We start from the raw sequence: 19,383 nt of genomic DNA on the forward strand, positions 1-19,383 counted from the left end.
AACAAGAATATAATTCATAAAAAAATCTGTAAATACGTCCCATAACTAGAAAAGGACAGAGAAAGCTGTGCTACTGTGTGGAGATATAGCATAGACGTAAAAGCTGGATAAATCTAAGTAGATCTCTGTAATAATAATAATAATAATAATAATAATAATAATAATAATAATAATAATAATAATAATAATAATAATAATAATAATAATAATAACAGGCATAATAATAATTAATAAAATTATTATTATTATTATTATTATTATTATTATTATTATTATTATTATTATTATTATTATTATGATTTGATAATATAAATTTCCACCTCAAGAAACACTCTTAATAGGTGTTCAGGTCATGTAATTAAGAAACAGCTTGGAAACATGCAAGCAATATCTCCTCCAATTAATACTGAAGTCTTTACTGATTTGATCCTGTTGCTCTACTCTCTCAGCCCCCTGGAGTCATGGAAATCTCCCCCACAGCCCGATACGGCGTCTCTGGCAACTATACCCCCTGTAGCGGCACCAAGGGAACGTCCAGATCACAGGCGAACGTTCACGCCGGAACCGGGTGAGAATTTTTGACTATATTATGTAATCGGTAGTTTATTTATTTGCCGTATCTACTTACTCATTTATATACTATTTACTTCATTGCTTATGTATTTATTTACTTATTTAATTACCTGTTTATTTATTTATTTTTTATTTATTTATTTATTTACTTGTAGGTATATTTAGGCTATTTATTTATTTAGTTAATTTATTTATTTACTTATTTATTTACTTACTTTTTAATTTATTTATGTATTTACTTTTTTGCCAATGTATTTATTTATTTACTTGTTTAGTTACCTGTTTATTTATTTTTTATTTATTTATTTATTTATTGTTTACTTGTTTACCTGTTTATTCATTTTTTCCTTAATTAATTAATTTAATTATTTATTTATTTATTCATTCATTTATTTAGTTACTTTTTATTTATTTATTATTTATTTCTTATTTATTTATTTACTTTTTTATTTCTTAATGGATCTATTTATTTATTTATTTATTTATTTATTTTTATATTTGCTAATGGATTTATTTATTTATTTATTTATTTATTTATTTATTTATTTATTTATTTATTTTTTTTTTTATTCATTTATTTATTTACTCATTTATTTGCTTACTTTTTATTTATTTATTATTTACTTCTATTTATTTATGTATTTACTCTTTGTTATCAAATCAGAATTTTGAGGACGATAATAAATCACGATGTATTAATGTCTTACTATTTCGCACACGTCGAGTCAAGGCTTTCATATGGTATTTGTTTTTGGGGATCTGGAACCATGCTGAATGATATATTTATTGCTCAAAAGCGTATTGTCAGATGCATAGCGGGTGTTGACAGTAGGACCTCTTGTAGGGAACATTTTTTACAATATAATATTTTTACTGTTTATGGTTTATACATTTTTAATGTTTTACTACTAATTTATAAAAATCTGTCTGATTTTCATCAAAATTGTGATTTCCATACCTACGACACTCGTAACAAAAATAGTTTAACTATTCCAGCTCACCACCTTACAAACACTAGTAGAACATATATGGTCTTTGGTATCAAAATATACAACAGTTTGCCTGATGACATCAAATATACAAAAAATTCTCTGAAATTTAGGAGTTATATAAAAACGAAATTAATAAAATTGTGTCCCTACAGTCTTGAGGATGCACGCATGGGCCGTTGAAATGAATATTGTTTTTTTATATTTGACTTATTTTAAATTAAATTGTAATTGTATATATTTGACCATGTCTATGCATATATTATGCCATCGACAATAAAGTTCTATCTATCTTTATTTGCTAATTTATTTATTTATTTTGTTAATTTATTTAATTACTCATTTATTTACTTAATTTTTAATTGATTTATGTATTTACTTTTTTGCCAATATATTTATTTATTTACTTGTTTTGTTACCTGTTTATTTATTATTTATTGATTGATTGATTGATTTATTTATTTATTTATTTATTTATTTATTTATTTATTTATTTATTTATTTATTTATTTATTTATTTATTGTTTACTTGTTTACCTGTTTATTCATTTATTCGTTAATTAATTAATTTATTTATTTATTTATTCATTCATTCATTTATTTACTTACTTTTTATTTATTTATTTATTTTTATTTATTTATTTATTCATTCATTTATTTATCTATGTATTTACTTTTATATTTGCTAATGGATTTATCTATTTATTTATTTATTTATTTATCTATCTATCTATCTATTTACTTTTATATTTGCTAATGGATTCATTTATTTATTCATTCATTTATTTATTTATTTATTTATCTATGTATTTATTTATTTATTGTCTACTTTTTTTACCTGTTTATTCATTTATTCGTTAATTTATTTAGTTATTTATTCATTTATTTACTTACTTTTTACTTATTTATTATTCATTTTTATTTATTTATTAGTTTTTTATTTGTTAATGGATTTATTTATTTATTTATTTATTTATCTATGTATTTACTTTTATATATGCTAATGGTTTTATTTATTTATTTACTTTTATTTATTTATGTATTTACTCTTTTATTTGCTAATGGATTTATTTATTTATTTATTTATTTATTTATTTATTTATTTATTTATTTATTTATTTATTTATTTATTTATTTATTTATTTATTTATTTATTTATTTATTTATTTATTTATTTATTTATTTATTTATTTATTTATTTATTTATTTATTTATTTATTTATTTATTTATTTATTTATTTATTTATTTATTTATTTATTTATTTATTTATTTATTTATTTATTTATTTATTTATTTATTTATTTATTTATTTATTTATTTATTTATTTATTTACTCATTTACGACGATAATCAGTGTCGTCAATTCAGCGGTTTTCCCGCTAGATCTAGCGTTTTTCATGTTAGTCTAGCGGGTAAAGTTTATGTAATTTGTATTGTTCATATAGTGATTTATCGGGTTTTTTAACACTCACAGCGGTAAAATAATCTTAATTTTACACTGACAATATAGCAATTTAGCGGTTTCTGCGCTGTATCTTAGCGGGTTTTTAAGAATCGAGTTGGCAATTCTGACGATAATATGTTCTTAGTGCGAGAACTTTTAAGTACCGTACCTTCCTAATTTTATCTGTAGTAATATGTAGAAGAATTTGTTGTATGAAGTCATATTTTTTAGTTACGGTTTTGGTCCTTGCCGCATTTGTCCAAGTAGAAACACGGTATCTATAGATGTAAGGTTATATAAAAATAGAGACTTCTATGGACCTAGTAGGAAATGAGTTTATAAAATACAGGACAAGGGCGAGCACAGCAAGTGAGTAGGCTGCAGTGTATCCAGGACTGGATAGCGGGATGAAATTCCTTGCTAACAACAGTATTTCATAAGCAAATTAACGATGTTATTTCATTTTCGAAATAAATAATGAATTTTTGTTTGCATTTTGTTTTTGTTTGCTCAGGTGCTGCGAGGGATTCCCCGGACATCGGAGCTCTGCTGCAGCGCGTGGGTTCGGCCCGTCCCCACATTCCCCGGTCGCGCAGCTCCTTGGCGCAGTACACGCAGCCCGCACAACACGCTGACGTCACTAGGCGCGCGCACAGTTCGCTCGACAAGCCGCGGTGAGTACAGCGACACTTTTTACACGCGGTCTCCTAAATGCGCAGACACAGAACTGCTAATATAGGCTTACAGAGTTTTCCAAAAGTAACGTATAATAGCAAAGTTCAGACACATCAAACAGTGTATTTATAATAGAAAATTGTTTGGAAAAAAATATTTTGCGACTATTGTTGTGAGAGTTATGACGTCATCGAGAACATTTTTGAATGACATCTATAGTTTCTTAATATCATCTGAGACAGCATGTTTCTATGTAATATTTCATTTGTTCTGTACACAAGCACTGAGAAACTTATGGTTATGGTTACTATGGTAACATTTTTATTGTTGATAGCTTAAACCCTATTTAGTTACCTAGTCCTAGTATTGATGAAATCAACATAATATTAGATGTTATTCTTAACAGAGAATGAGAGGATTGACATTCTGATGATATTATATTGGTGAAAGAAGAGGTGTGCACACTTTTTAATAAATCTCATCCAAATTAACTACTGGAAACAATAAACAAATAACAAACAAATGAGACCGATAAACATAAAGCTAACGAATTAAACACAAGTTAGGAAATAAACATACGAAACAAAAAAGCAGCACAATAAAAACTATAACATAAACAAACGACAAATATAAATGAGACAGTAAAAAAAGAGACAAAAATATAACAGAAAATAGACAAACGGGACAAAAATGAATGGGAAAATAAAGAAACGGGACAAAAATAAATGAGACAAAAATAAATCAGAAAATAAGCAAACGAAACAAAAAAAATAATCAGTATCTAAATCGAGACAAAAAAATCAGACGATGAACAAACGAGACAAAAATAAATGCGAGAATAAACAAACGAGAGAAAAAAATTAATCACAATATGGAAAAACGAGACAAAAGAAAGTGGAAAAACGAGACAAAAATTAATCACAATATAAAAAGAGACAAAAATAAATTTAAAATAAATAAGCAAGAAAAAATAAATCAGAAAATAAACAAATGAGACAAAAATAAATCAGGAAATATGGAAAAAGAGAAAACTAAATCAGAAAATAAATAAACCAGACAAAAATAAATGAGAAAATAAACAAACAAGAAGAAACAAATAAAAAATAAACAAACGAGACAAAAATAAATGAGCAAGTAAACAAACGCGACAAAAATAAAGCAGAAAAAAGCAAAAGGACAAAAATAAATAAGAAAATAAACAAATGAAAGTAAAAAATAATCAATATAAAAACGGGCAAAAACAAATCAGAAAATGAAGAATCGTGGCAAAAATAAATAAGAAAATAAACAAATGAAAGTAAAAAATAATCAGTATAAAAATGGACAAAAACAAATCAGAAAATGAAGAATCGTGACAAAAATAAATAAGAAAATAAACAAATGAAAGTAAAAAATAATCAGAGTATAAAAATGGACAAAAACAAATCAGAAAATGAAGAATCGAGACAAAAATAAATCAGAAAATAAACAAATGAAAGTAAAAAATAATCAGTATAAAAATGGACAAAAACAAATCAGAAAATGAAGAATCGAGACAAAAATAAATCAGAAAATAAACAAATGAAAGTAAAAAATAATCAGAGTATAAAAATTGACAAAAACAAATCAGAAAATGAAGAATCGAGAGAAAACTAAATTAGGAAATAAAGAAACGAAAAAAAAACTTTAATCACAATATAAAAAAGAAACAAATATAAATCATAAAATAAACAAGGAAGACAGAAAATTAAAGAATAAACAAAGGAGATAAAAAGAAAGGGGCAAATACATGAATGACACAAGAAGATGGAGGCAGCAAGCAATGGAGCATAAATAGAAACCAGACGATAAACAAATGGACGAATAAGCAAAGGAAATGGTCAACAACAACTGAGCATTGTAATATGTATGTTTAGTCAACAGTCCGAAGACAGGTTGGGACCTAAAAAGTGAAACCAATAAGTGATCATTCATGAGGCAATTAAGCCAGGAGGTAATGGGGTAGGGCGGCGAGTTCATTTCCCCCCTCCATTCCATAGACTACATAGAGTAGGGAAATGAATAACAGGAGTGTAACATAAGATGGCTAACCTGGAATACGGCAGCTAACACCAATTACACTGTTGCTAGGCAACGGGGAAATCCTGGATTACGAGAGGCCATTTACTAGCAATATTGACGTTCTTGCGTAACGTTTAATTTTCTGTTATTAGAAAATAAATAATTTTTACGTCCTGGATCTCGAGTATTTCTTGAACGACAGAAATAATAAGTATAGATCGGACGGCACTTAATAATAGGTTAGTGTCAGAATAACGAAACTTCAGTAAAGTTACACTGCACTACTTAAACACGTGACCGGCTTAAGAAATAACCGAGGAACATTAATTCTTCCTCTTCCACGAAATAGTTCAGATCCCATTCTATAATTACATTACCCATTTACTTATTTACCTACCCATATTCATTCACTCATTGGCTGTCAGGGAAATAAATCTCTTTTTCGATCGTCTATTCATTCTTAGTTCATCTATTCACTCAATATCCCATTCATAGTTCATCTACTCAATATCCCATTCATAGTTCATCTATTCACTCAATATCCCATTCATAGTCCATCTATTCACTCAATATCCCATTCATAGTTCATCTATTCACTCAGTATCACATTCATCGTTCATCTATTCACTCAATATCCCATTCATAGTTCATCTATTCACTCAATATCCCATTCATAGTTCATCTATGCACTCAATATCCCATTCATAGTTCATCTATTCACTCAATATCCCATTCATAGTTAATCTATGCACTCAATATCCCATTCATAGTTCATCTATTCACTCAATATCCCATTCATAGTTCATCTATTCACTCAATATCCCATTCATAGTTCATCTATTCACTCAATACCCCATTCATAGTTCATCTATTTACTCAATATCCCATTCATAGTTCATCTATTCACTCAATATCCCATTCATAGTTCATCTATTCACTCAATATCCCATTCATAGTTCATCTATTCACTCAATATCCCATTCATAGTTCATCTACTCAATATCCCATTCATAGTTCATCTATTCACTCAATATCCCATTCATAGTCCATCTATTCACTCAATATCCCATTCATAGTTCATCTATTCACTCAGTATCCCATTCATAGTTCATCTATTTACTCAATATCCCATTCATAGTTCATCTATTCACTCAATATCCCATTCATAGTTCATCTATTCACTCAATATCCCATTCATAGTCCATCTATTCACTCAATATCCCATTCATAGTTCATCTATTCACTCAGTATCACATTCATCGTTCATCTATTCACTCAATATCCCATTCATAGTTCATCTATTCACTCAATATCCCATTCATAGTTCATCTATGCACTCAATATCCCATTCATAGTTCATCTATTCACTCAATATCCCATTCATAGTTCATCTATTCACTCAAAAGTCATTCACAGTTCATTCAATCACACTTAATTCAATTCATTCCCTCATTAATTTGTTCACAATTCACTTGATTACTCGCTAAATGATTCACAGTTCATTTATTCACTAATTCATTCGAAATTAATTTTATTCACTCACTAATTCATTCACAGTTTATTTGTTCACCCACTAATTCATTTGCAATTCATATATTCACTCATGAATTCATTCATAGTTCAATTTTTCAGTCACTAGTTCATTCAAAGTTCATTTATTCATCCACCAATATATTCACATTTATTTGTTCACTCATTAATCCAATCACAGTTCATTCATTTACTCATGAATCCATTCACAGTACATTCACTCATTATTTAATCAATATATCATTCATTCATTCATTCACTAAGTAAATAAAAATTATTCATTTATTCACTAACTGTTAATTCAGTCACTTACTAATTCATTCACAACTCATTTATTCGCTAATTTAGCTAATTATGCATTTCCTGACCTTTCATTTCTTAATTTACCTTTCGTTCATTTATTATCCCATTCACTCCCTTATCTTATTTTCTCGGCCGTTCATCTCCTTGTTCATTCATTTAATTTTCCACTCCATTCATTCGTCTATTCACTTTCTCAATTTTTCATTTATTCACTCATTGAGTCACTCATGACTTTTCAATCATTCGATCACTTATTAATTCATACAGTCATGTATTTAACCTCTGATTTATTGATTAATACTTAATTCACTCACGTAAGCTACTTGTTCGTTCATTTCTGTATTAAATGGGCTATTCATTTTAATCACTCATACATTTATTCTTTTTTCTATTTCTTATTCATCCATTTTCACCTCTGTCTGTCTGTCTCTGTCTGTCTGTCCGTTCGTCCATCCATCCACCCATCCATCCATCTATTTATTTAAGTGTTTATTTATTTATTTATTTATTTATTTATTTATTTATTTATTTATTTATTTATTTATTTTTATCAATCGTTCATTCATTCATTCGTAGATTGTTCACTTATCCACGTTTATTTCTTCATCCACTTGTCTAGTATTTTACTTTCTTGATCATTAATAGTAATTTATGTATCAAGGGCGAAATGAAGACGTTTATATCGAGGGCTACGGGGTTTCTGCCGAGAGTGCAAGTGGCCCGAGGTTTAAACATGAAATTTCGCCAAAGGTTCATACATTATTTTGTCGCGCACTAGTCTGTAACTGAATAAATTAAAACTTTTTCATAAGAGTTTTAAGTTAAAAATTCCCTTTATGCTTGTATGTCTTGTCAAACGTGTTTTGTTTTGGTATCCAGGGACTGTGTATAATAGAAAAAAAAGAATACGTAGAATAAAAATTATTCGTTAAGGGAGGCCATGCATGATGCTATTATTTCTTTGTTGCTAAGTTACCAGTCTCTAAATTTAATAAACAATGTTCTGTTATGTTGGAAATGATGTCGGGATCTGTTGAGACAGAAATTCCTTCTGGAGTTGTACTAAAGCCAAACAAGCCGAAGATAAGTTGTTGCCAATTAAATCTAAGAGACTTTTTTGCCCTAGGGCCTATAAAAGATTTCTAGGCCCGCAAAGGTATAATGGACTGTATTATATATATATATATATATATCGTATCCATGGAGAAATAGAACAATTATGGATTAGTCAGCCACAAAATGTGGAACTGGATAATACCCACGGCAGAGCAATGTCGATAGTCGACGTTACTCGCTGGCCACTAGTCACCGGGCCGTACCGAGCCGTGCCAAACAAAAGACAATCGAAATGGTGGTAGTAAAATTCGCGACTATATTCTTAAATAAATCACTCTATTAGTCAAGTGCAAGATTTATGCAGTACAACGACGATGTTTTGAATGCACTAAAAGAAAATGCTTATGTAGTAAGTTCTTAAAGTAGGTTATGACAACGAAATAAAGAGGAAAAAGGTGTGGTTCACGGAATATCATTTAAATAACGGAAAGCAAGTTTCCAATTAATGTTCGCCAAAGCATTAAGTACATAATTATGACCGCGTTGCAGTTTTATTTGTGGCCTAGAGAAAATACCTAGCCTTTTACGAAAAAAAAAAAAAAAAAACTTTTAGGGCCCATGAAATTATTCACAGCTTTAATTATATTATTATTTACCAATATTACGAAACAAAAACTGTCATAAAGGCCATGACCGACTAGAAACATCGATACCGAAGAGATAAATCCATTTGGCCGTGATGAAACAAAAGAAAATGCTAGAGAGATTTCAGTTCGAGATAAAATGGACACACAATTTTGATGACCATACTGTTAGTAACTGGAGATCGCTTGTAAGATCTGTCTGAATCTTCTATGTAGAAATGTCGTCCAAGCAAATTGGTGCCCAGGGAAAAATCATTGCAATAGATGAGAGTAACAGTGGTGCTATCTCTCAGTAATGTTCAGAACGAAGGAGGTAGAGAGAAAAAGAAACAAATTTTTCCTTCTAATGTCACCACAGACCAAAATCATGTTCTTATGTTGGCAACATTGTGTATGTAGTTAAGTTTGGTGGTAAACGTAACGGCACGGTTCAAAGCTACCGTGGTAATTCTCCAGTATAGCGCAAAATGTTTTTTTTTTTTTTTTTTTTACGTATTTATAAGATTCAAATACTGACGATCCCAGCTACAAATCCAATAAGTTTTATTCAACAATGAACTGATGTAGCCTATGTCCTTCCGCCAGGCAGCAGACATTTTCATTTGAAAGGAAATTACTATTAATCCACAGAGGGGAGTTTTTAATGCGCTGGCGACTGAAGCAATACCGTCCGTTCATAAAAACTGCATGAGGAAGGACAGGACGTGGCCATTAAACAAAGAAACTCGAGTCGCGTGCTGCGGAATTGTCGTCCTCATAAAATATTATTACTCAGCGATCCTAGCGGCTATTTTTAAAACTTTATAACCGATGCTGCATTGTTCAACTTGTATTACTTATTTACCGCATTGGAAATGAACCAACCAAGCATAATGCAGGTGCATAGGTGGCGTGGATGTCAACCGAAGTCTGTGGAAATGTGGACAGTTTATAATTCCTGCATTTCTCAGTAAATTATGTATCTGGAAAGAAATAGTTATGAAAAATTTAGTATACGTAAGTACTTTCTCTTTGTAGTTACACCGTGAATAACTAGCTACTTTTCTTCATTAGATTATGTGAGTTTTCATATTTTGTAACAATAACAATGGCCTTAGATCTATGTACTAATTGTAATTAATTATGAACCTAATTTGAAACTTTGCTTTATAAACTAAAATAAGATGTAACAATCTTATAACATTTCACGTAATTGTTCATAATGCATCACTATCTTAAGCCTTCGTAATATTATGCACTAGGCCTGAACAAAACGAAATAAATCGTCACTTAGACGTTGTAAAAAAACTGAAAAAAAAATTAGAAAAACTTACAAATTCTAAATTGACTTCATTTTTTTCTGAATCTGGTATAATTTCTGGTAATAAATCTTCATTTTCCGAAACTGAGATTAGCTTTCTCGAAATTAAGTTCATTTTTTCAGAATATCAATTAACAATTACCCATATTGAGATTAGTTTTTCTGAAATTAAAAATTAACTTTTTATAAGTCTAGATTACCTTTTCCGAAATTGAGGTTGAAATGGTAGAGACAATCTAACAGTTAACAGTATAATGTAACACACAAGACTTTAAATTCATTCAGAGCATCAACCTCTTTTACATCACATACATATTATTTTACTTACAAATGGCTCTTATAGAACCCGGAGGTTCATTGCCGCCCTCACATAAGCCCGCCATTGGTCCCTATTCTGAGCAAGATTAAATGGGGATGCTCTAGAAATACTTTGAACACTACATACAAAATGTTTATACAGCCAGTGCTGACATACTGCGGAGAAATTTTAATTACTTCACCTTTCATAAACGACATAGAATATGTTCAAAACCAAGCTCTCAGACTCATTACTGGTGGAATCAAAACAACTCCAATAGATTCTATGAGATTCCTCACTAATATTAAGAGCATCAAAATGACAATAGAACAAAAAGCACTGATTCAATATGAAAAACTTATCAGATTACCAGGAAACAATTGGCATTCATACAGTCCTCTCTGTAGATTAAAAACTCAAAAAAGTTTCATATCCATGGTTCAAGAATTAAAACAGAAAATCAATATCCCGAATTTAAAAGAAAACCTACAAATTAAACCAAATCCTTTAACTCTATTAAATATAGAATATAATCTAAATTTAACAGAAGAAATAATGAAATCAGAAGTAAACACTGAAATACTGAAACAATTGTCTTTAGAGACAATTAATATTAGGTACCCTCCACAAAACTGGCTTCATTTATACACCGACGGATCCTTGATCTCCAGAGAACAAGGTGCCGGTGCAGGTGTTACGTGCTGTCTCTTCTCACTTTATAGATCTCTTGGATATGGAACAAAATGTTTTGATGGAGAAATCATTGCAATAAGTGAAAGTCTCAGGAATCTTCTATGCCACATCAATAAATTTAGGAATGCAGTTATATTGTCAGACTCCAAAGCAGCTATTCTATCAATAGTCTCTAAACACACACCTTCATCTCAAACAGCAGAAATAACTAAAATGCTCTCTCAATTAATATCACTCAATAAAAGAATTGTATTCCAATGGATACCATCACATTGTGGAATCCTGGGAAACGAGAATGTGGATGCTTTAGCAAAGAAGGGCAGCACTGCTACTTACAGATCTGTTACTAAATCTACGTATTACTCTGTGAAAAGATTTATTAAATCTACATACTTAGACTTCAACAAACAAAATTTGATAACACAATTTCTTGAAGCCTTTGATGATTGAATCTGGTGATATCGTGAGCCATGAAGAGAGAATCCACTCACACATAAGGCTGACAGATGGCTTCTTGATCTTCCCAGATGGAATGAATGCATGACCCCCTTCTAGAAGCCAATCCGAATACTGTTTTCGGAGATGGTCTTTAAAAGGGTTGTTCACGACGACATCAAGCACCTGCAATTTTGATGTCATACCTCCAGGTATGACGACTAGGTCTGTCTTCAATGCAGTAATTTTCTTCTTTACTTCGGGGTGTGAGGTGACCTTCAAAGGCATCCAATACTAACATAGCCCTCTTACAGAGCAGCGCACCTGGTCTGCGATTCCAAACCGTAGCTAGCCAGTCCACCATTAGTTCGGTTGTCATCCATCCTTTCTCTTGGCAACGAATCACTAATCCCTTAGGTAAATTATCCTTGGGCATAGTTTTACGCTTCAGAATAACGTACGGAGGCAGTTTTCCTCCATCTGCCGTAACCGCCAGCATCACAGTGATTCTTTGTTTTTCATTTCCAGTTGTTCTCAATGGTATGCTTTTCGCCCCTTTATTGTCAACTGTCATATTGCTCGGCATGTCCCAAAATACGGGCGTCTCGTCGGCATTGCCGATCTGGTGTAATGGGTAAGAGTGGCGCTGACGCAATTCAATGACGTGCCTCTGGAAGTTGACGAGTTTCTCAGTAAAATCCTCTGGCAGTCTCTGTGCTAATGAAGTGCTTCGTCGGAAAACAAGGCCACTTCTACGCATAAACCTGCGGCACCAACCTATACTCCCATGGAATTCTGTCTGTGGAATGTTTAGGGTCTTCGCTATTTCCAACGATTTTACCTGGATTACTTGTCGAGAGATAGGCATCCCTTCTTTCCTTTTGTCTTGTACAAAGGAAAGGACCCTACGTTCTAGTTCAGGGTATTTCCCAGCCTTGGGTCCTCTGAAAGATTTTCTGGTTGTATTGGCATTTTTCAGTTTATCCTCCGAGGCGATCCAGCGCGGCACATTAGACTCATCCACACTAAACTTTTTGCCGGCTTCTCTATTAGACGTACTCCTAGCATGACGAATAACTGCAAGTTTGAAACTAGCGTCATAACTGCGCCGAATTCCCAAGCTTGTTGAAGCTTTTCTTTCTACGTTTCCGCTCATGGCTGAACCCGTAGCTACGTACAAACTGTTTTAATCTGTCCTATAATACAAAAGAGTACGATCACTGTAATATGAAGACTGGTACATTGTTGCGTCATATACCATACGACTGCTGACAATTTCAAACACGGGCGCGTGGCATTGTTGCTCCATTTCAAAATGACAAAATTACCGGTAGCAACATGCGCCATAGTGATGGGCGAAGTTGTTCTTTTCCCGGAACAGTTCCGACTGTTCCGGTTCCGAAAAAATACTATGTTCCAAATAACAGTTCCGAAATAACAGTCACCAGTGGTGATGAGTCGGAGTCGTTGAGTCGTTCAAACGAACGGTACAGTACCCTCCCTCTTCACCATGCTGCTCACACTGGAGCACTCATAGGCATGACATAGTACATATCCTTATCTATAGATGGCACTGCAATGCACATTCGAATCGATTTTGGAAAATTGCTGTGCATGCGGACAGAACTCAAAAGCTTAATGTTAGTAATTACACAGCTGTTGACTACAAGGACAGAATACAACACTTTGTTTTCGTACATAAAGTTATAAAGACATGGTAGCCAACTAAAAAAAAAAATAACATAACATTTAAAACATATGGTATGTAATTTCTGTTCTCTCTATTACATAATAAAAAAAAACAAACCATTAATTTTTATTTTTACTTTTCTTAATGCACAGTTATAATAATAATAATAATAATAATAATAATAATAATAATAATAATAATAATAATAATATATTACAATTTCATAAATAAAAAATATATATATTGGCAGTACTGAAACCTGGAAACCCCGGAATGGGTTAGTAAAATGTTGGAATCGCATCTTTACCAAAGTGTAATTTAAACTTCGCATTAAACCTCGCTCTCCAAATCAGTACTTATATGGGTAGTTTCCAACAAATAATGCTACAACATTTTTGTCGTTCTTTGATAACAGAGAAGATATCACAAAAACTTGTGCTTGTCAGACTTAACCTCAACAAACGACATACAGACATTGTAACTAAACCACTCATTACCATTTACGACTTTAACCTTTGTATAAAATCAGCTGATGAATGAATTAATAATAGTATGCGTACTTTATGACTTTGTAGAATGTTTATAAAACAGAATTAGTCAACTAATGGTGAAATAAACCATAAAGCGGGAATGAATATTACAGATTATTAAATACTTACTATAACATTACAGATGATTGGCCAGTCTTACAAATATTGATATTAAAGTTCGCGCCACCGCAAGGATTTCAATTTCCATGCGCCCCCCTCCAACCACGTGAGAGTTTCAAGTACCAACTTCATCCAACGAAGTTCCAAGTACAACATAAAGAACAACGAGAACAGTGTAACTGCAGCTGTCGTTGGTTCATCGGAACAAGCTCCGACGTTCCGACTGTTATCTCGGAGTCGGAACATACCTTGTGCAACGCGGTACTGCGAGCCCGCAACAGCTGGGCGAGTGAGCAGCTCGGAGTCGGAACAGGAGGTTCCGACCTACTGTTCATTTTTGCAACAGTTCCGAGGGAGTCGGAACATACCTTGTGCAACGCGGTACTGCGAGCCCGCAACAGCTGGGCGAGTGAGCAGCTCGGAGTCGGAACACTGTTATTTCGGAACAGGAGGTTCCGACCTACTGTTCATTTTTGAAACAGTTCCGAGACCGGAACAGTTCCAAAATAACTGTTGTGTTATTTTTTACCCATCTCTAATGCGCCACATTTCAAGTTTAAATTTATCGGCCGCGCAAATAAGCCGCACCCCAACTTTTCGAGTTTGAAATTTGAATAAAAAGTGCGGCTTATATTCGGACCAATACGGTATATCAGTCCCCTAACTGCCCATTGTGCAACTCAAACCAAGAAATGGATTCGGAACACCTCAAAATCTGTGCTTCAGTGGCTGGCCATGATAATATCTTTGAAAAATATTGGAGTGCAAGAGGTCAAATGACTTTATTGTCAAACGGCTAGCATTAGAAAACAACAACAATTTTTATATTTCCATTTCGTACAATATTCTCGTCACGAGACATAATCATATACTTTGTCTTTTCAGGATTTACTTCCAATTCTATCTCTTTACTTGCTTCGAGTAAAATTCCCGTGTTTTCCCTAATAGTTTGTGGATTTTCTCCTAAGATATTCACGTCATCCGCATAAACAAGCAGCTGATGTAACCGGAAAGAGACATAGGCTACACTGAGTTTTATTCATATTAGGCAAACTTCAATTAGTTCTGAAACCAGTTCCCGCTCTCTTTAATAGAACTGGCTATAGTTTGGTCACCGGCCCAGAAACTTGACTGACGTGTGCTTGAAATCACAAAAGCCCCACCGTGCGTCCTGACGCCGGAACCATGTCTACCCAGAGTATGCTAGTCTAATGTCAGGGTGAAACTACCAGCAGGGGTAAGGGAACTCTTGATGGGGGAAGTGGCAATTGGAGGTCACGTTAGCTGACTCTATTCCGGCTTCTTAAGAATAAGGTCAAGTTTCAAATAACCAAATACACCCCCGCGCGCGTGCGAGCTTCTACAGGGGGTATTGATCATGCATGACATTGACACACTCCAGTTGACATGGCAACTGATAAACATTGCAGCCAAACACACGCCACAGGTTGTCAGACAGGCTATTTACCCTACAGTGTGTTTCAAAAGCAAGGCAACACAATAGAGGCGTACATAAAATACGCAGGGAAAGGTTAAAATAATGCATATTGGTATGCCTACATACACACATTTTTTTATTTTAGTTGGTTATTTAACGATGCTGTATCAACTACTAGGTTATTTAGCGTCGATGAGATTGGTGATAGCGAGATGGTATTTGGCGAGATGAGGCCGAGGATTCGCCATAGATTACCTAGCATTCACCTTACGGCTGGAGAAAACCTCGGAAAAAATCCAACCAGGTAATCAGCCCAAGCGGGGATCGAACCCGCGCCCGAATGCAACTTCAGACCGGCAGGCAAGCGCCTTAACCGACCGAGCCACCGGTGGCCTCATACATACATAGGCTACATACATACATACATACATACATACATATATACATACGTCCACACCAGTGGAGTAACGGTTAACGCATCTGGCCGCGAAACCAGGTGGACCGGGTTCGATTTCCGGTCGGGGCAAGTTACCCTCAATCCAATATGAGCAAATGCTGGGTAACTTTCAGTGCTGGACCCCGGATTCATTTCACCGGCATTATTACCTTCATATCATTCAGACGCTAAATAACCTAAGATGTTGATAAAGCGTCGTAAATAACCTACTGAAATAAAAATACACACATACATACATATACATACATACATACATACATACATACATACATATACGCGAAACCAGGTGGCCCGGGTTCGAATCCCGGTCGGGGCAAGTTACCTGATTGAGGTTTTTTTCAAGGGTTTTCCCTCAACCCAATATGAGCAAATGCTGGGTAACTTTCGGTGATGGACCCCGGACTCATTTCACCGGCAATATCACCTTCATCTCATTCAGACGCTAAATAACCTAAGATGTTGATAAAGCGTCGTAAAATAACCTACTGAAATAAAAAATACATACATACATACATACATACATACATACATACATACATACATACATACATACATACATACATACATACATACATACATACATACATACATACATACATACATACGTCTGTAAACAATCACATAACGACACGATCGGTCGTGATACGCTCGTAATAAATAGAAGCACAGTACAAGGTCATCTCACCGACATGTCTTATCTTGTATGGAAGGCGACAGATAAGATACACATATGTTTTGCTCACACGGTGAAAATAAGGCTTTATTTTCTGCGTTTATGACAAACGTTTAATGGAACAGTCAATGGAACGTACCAAAACAGGATCATGAAGTTATAAATAAAATAGTATGAAAAACTTCGATATACAGTTATTATTGCTAATTAATAATTATTCAATATTTGATTTACCGCATATATAATATGATAGAACCATACATAGTGTTCCGCCTATATACTGCGACAATGTAGAAACGTTTTACAAAATATTATTGATATAGCAGTAGATTAATAACAATATTAACACAGAGATAACGTCACAGAAAATATAATAAAACGAATAATCATGCTGCACAACTGTTACAGACGCAAAGATTGATACACTATTTATTAGAGATTATTATTATTATTATTATTATTATTATTATTATTACTAGAAAACTTGATACAGTTCTTGCATTATCGTGATTGTGTTCTCCGTTTATAATAATTACATTTACATCCAATAACATCTATCAGATGTGACAAAAACAAAATCACTCCTGTGTGTGGGGGGGGGGGGGAAACATTTACCTACAACATTTATAGGCCTATTACATTTTAAAGCAAGTTTTGTATTTGTACTATGGAGAGGTTAGTTAAACACTGCAAAGTTTTGAAATGATAAACATCTATGATGTTACTACACAGTTCATCACTGTAACAAGAACGAATGTCTAACGCTCGGCTTATACCGTTCGAGGATTTATCGCTAGTGACAATTTTACCCATCATGCATGTGCGCTACCTATCGGATTATGCTATGAACTACTTGGCGCTCGAGCGAAAACGTCCGATGCAGACCTCTGTCCTGTACCCATAAAAACACACGGTAGGTATATAAATTACTTAAGACCTCTGTACAGAAAAGAGTATATAATGTAGGTTTGGATATTTATATATTACGAATATGAAACTCTTAAACTCGTTTTGAAAGCAAGATTATTGTGATGTAATATGAATCTGGTGATCATGTGACGAAAGGCACGCATCTCTGTAGGTAGCGTGGGAGCCCCCAGATGTACGGCCACCCGCAAGACTTGCTAATAATAATAATTCATGAAGCTCTCGCCGATGGCGGGTTTGTCCGTCATCATGTCGACTTTCTCCATTATATCGCGTTGAGCAGTTCGGCAATTATTATAAAAATTGCACGCTTCATATAAAGACCAAATGTCTAGGACAGTGGTTCCCAAAGTGTGGGTCACGACCCCCTGGGGTCCTTATTAATACACCGTACACTTATGTTGTGTTTAGAAACATAGGCTAAACAGTAACGCTAATAAATAACAAAAATGTTTTAGTAGTAACAAATAATGTTACAAATGTGCTCTTTTTCCCCAGAAAATAGTCTCTCAAATCTGGACTCTGTATTCGATACACACACAGTGATATCGTTTACTAGTTCAAGCAGATTTCTCGCTTTTGTTATGATGGCAATCAGAGAAGAGAATCTTATTTTGCATAAATACGACGTTGCAAATAGGCCTAAATTAGCTTTCACGATTTCCTTGGTTCTACTTCTGACGTAAAAACACAGGGTTGTTTCCGATCTCAGATAACGAATTTGAATGACGTCATGTGCGTCAGGAATCACACCGATAGCTGAATTGCGGCAAGAGATGACAGACCAGTAGTGAGTGATTTCATAATCAGAGTGCACGGTGTATCACAGAAGCAATGCCCAAGAAAATCGAGCCTTTTTGGGAGGGGTACAGTAGTGATAAAAAAAATCGGACAGACTCTTATAGCTGATTTCACAGCCTTGTTCACTCAAAGCACGATAGACTGGTAACTAAGACTTTCGTGGTTCGAATCCTGCCTGGGAAAGAAACTTTTTTTTGTTCCTTATTCAAATTTATTCCCAATATTTTTCGATTGCAGCGATATTTTACTACTTAATTAACTTATTATTCCCAGAACATGAATTTTACCAGCAATCGAAAAGTATTGGGAATATATTTGAATAAGGAACAAAAAAAAAGTTTCCTTCCCAGGCAGGATTCGAACCACGAAAGTCTTAGTTAGCAGTCTATCGTGCTCTGGATTGAAGAAGGCCCTGAAATCAGCTACAAAGGTCGGTCCGGTTTTTTTGCCACTACTGTACATAACAACTCTTTCCGATGCCAAGTACAGTTACTTGAAAATCATAGGAGCCTGCAAAAAACGTGGTTTCGTTTTTCCCAAGAAAGGAATCTTGTGTGTACCTAATAAGACTGGCAAAGCTCGGATGGGATTTAATTCCAGAGTGGAAAAAGCAAGCAAATTTACCCCCGTCGCAAGTCACCGCACCCCACGAGATGATACAAATTAATTCCATCCGAGCTTTACCAATCTTATTAAATACACAGAAGATGCCTTTCTTGGAGATAACAAAACCTCATTTATTGTAGGCTTCTTTTATTTTCACTTA

General features: G+C 33.4%; 1 protein-coding gene across 1 annotated transcript in view; it reads left to right on the forward strand.

The window, feature by feature from the left end:
- LOC138713162 (uncharacterized protein C12orf56-like) overlaps window positions 1-19,383 on the forward strand; it is a 100,182-nt gene that overhangs the window by 58,569 nt on the left and 22,230 nt on the right. The window contains exons 4-5 of the mRNA XM_069845005.1: window positions 450-568; window positions 3,522-3,681. Coding sequence (XP_069701106.1) covers window positions 450-568; window positions 3,522-3,681 — 279 coding nt within the window. The remainder of the gene's footprint in view (window positions 1-449; window positions 569-3,521; window positions 3,682-19,383) is intronic.

This window comes from Periplaneta americana, chromosome 2 (genome assembly GCF_040183065.1).
Source record: "Periplaneta americana isolate PAMFEO1 chromosome 2, P.americana_PAMFEO1_priV1, whole genome shotgun sequence".
Lineage (NCBI taxonomy): Eukaryota > Metazoa > Arthropoda > Insecta > Blattodea > Blattidae > Periplaneta > Periplaneta americana.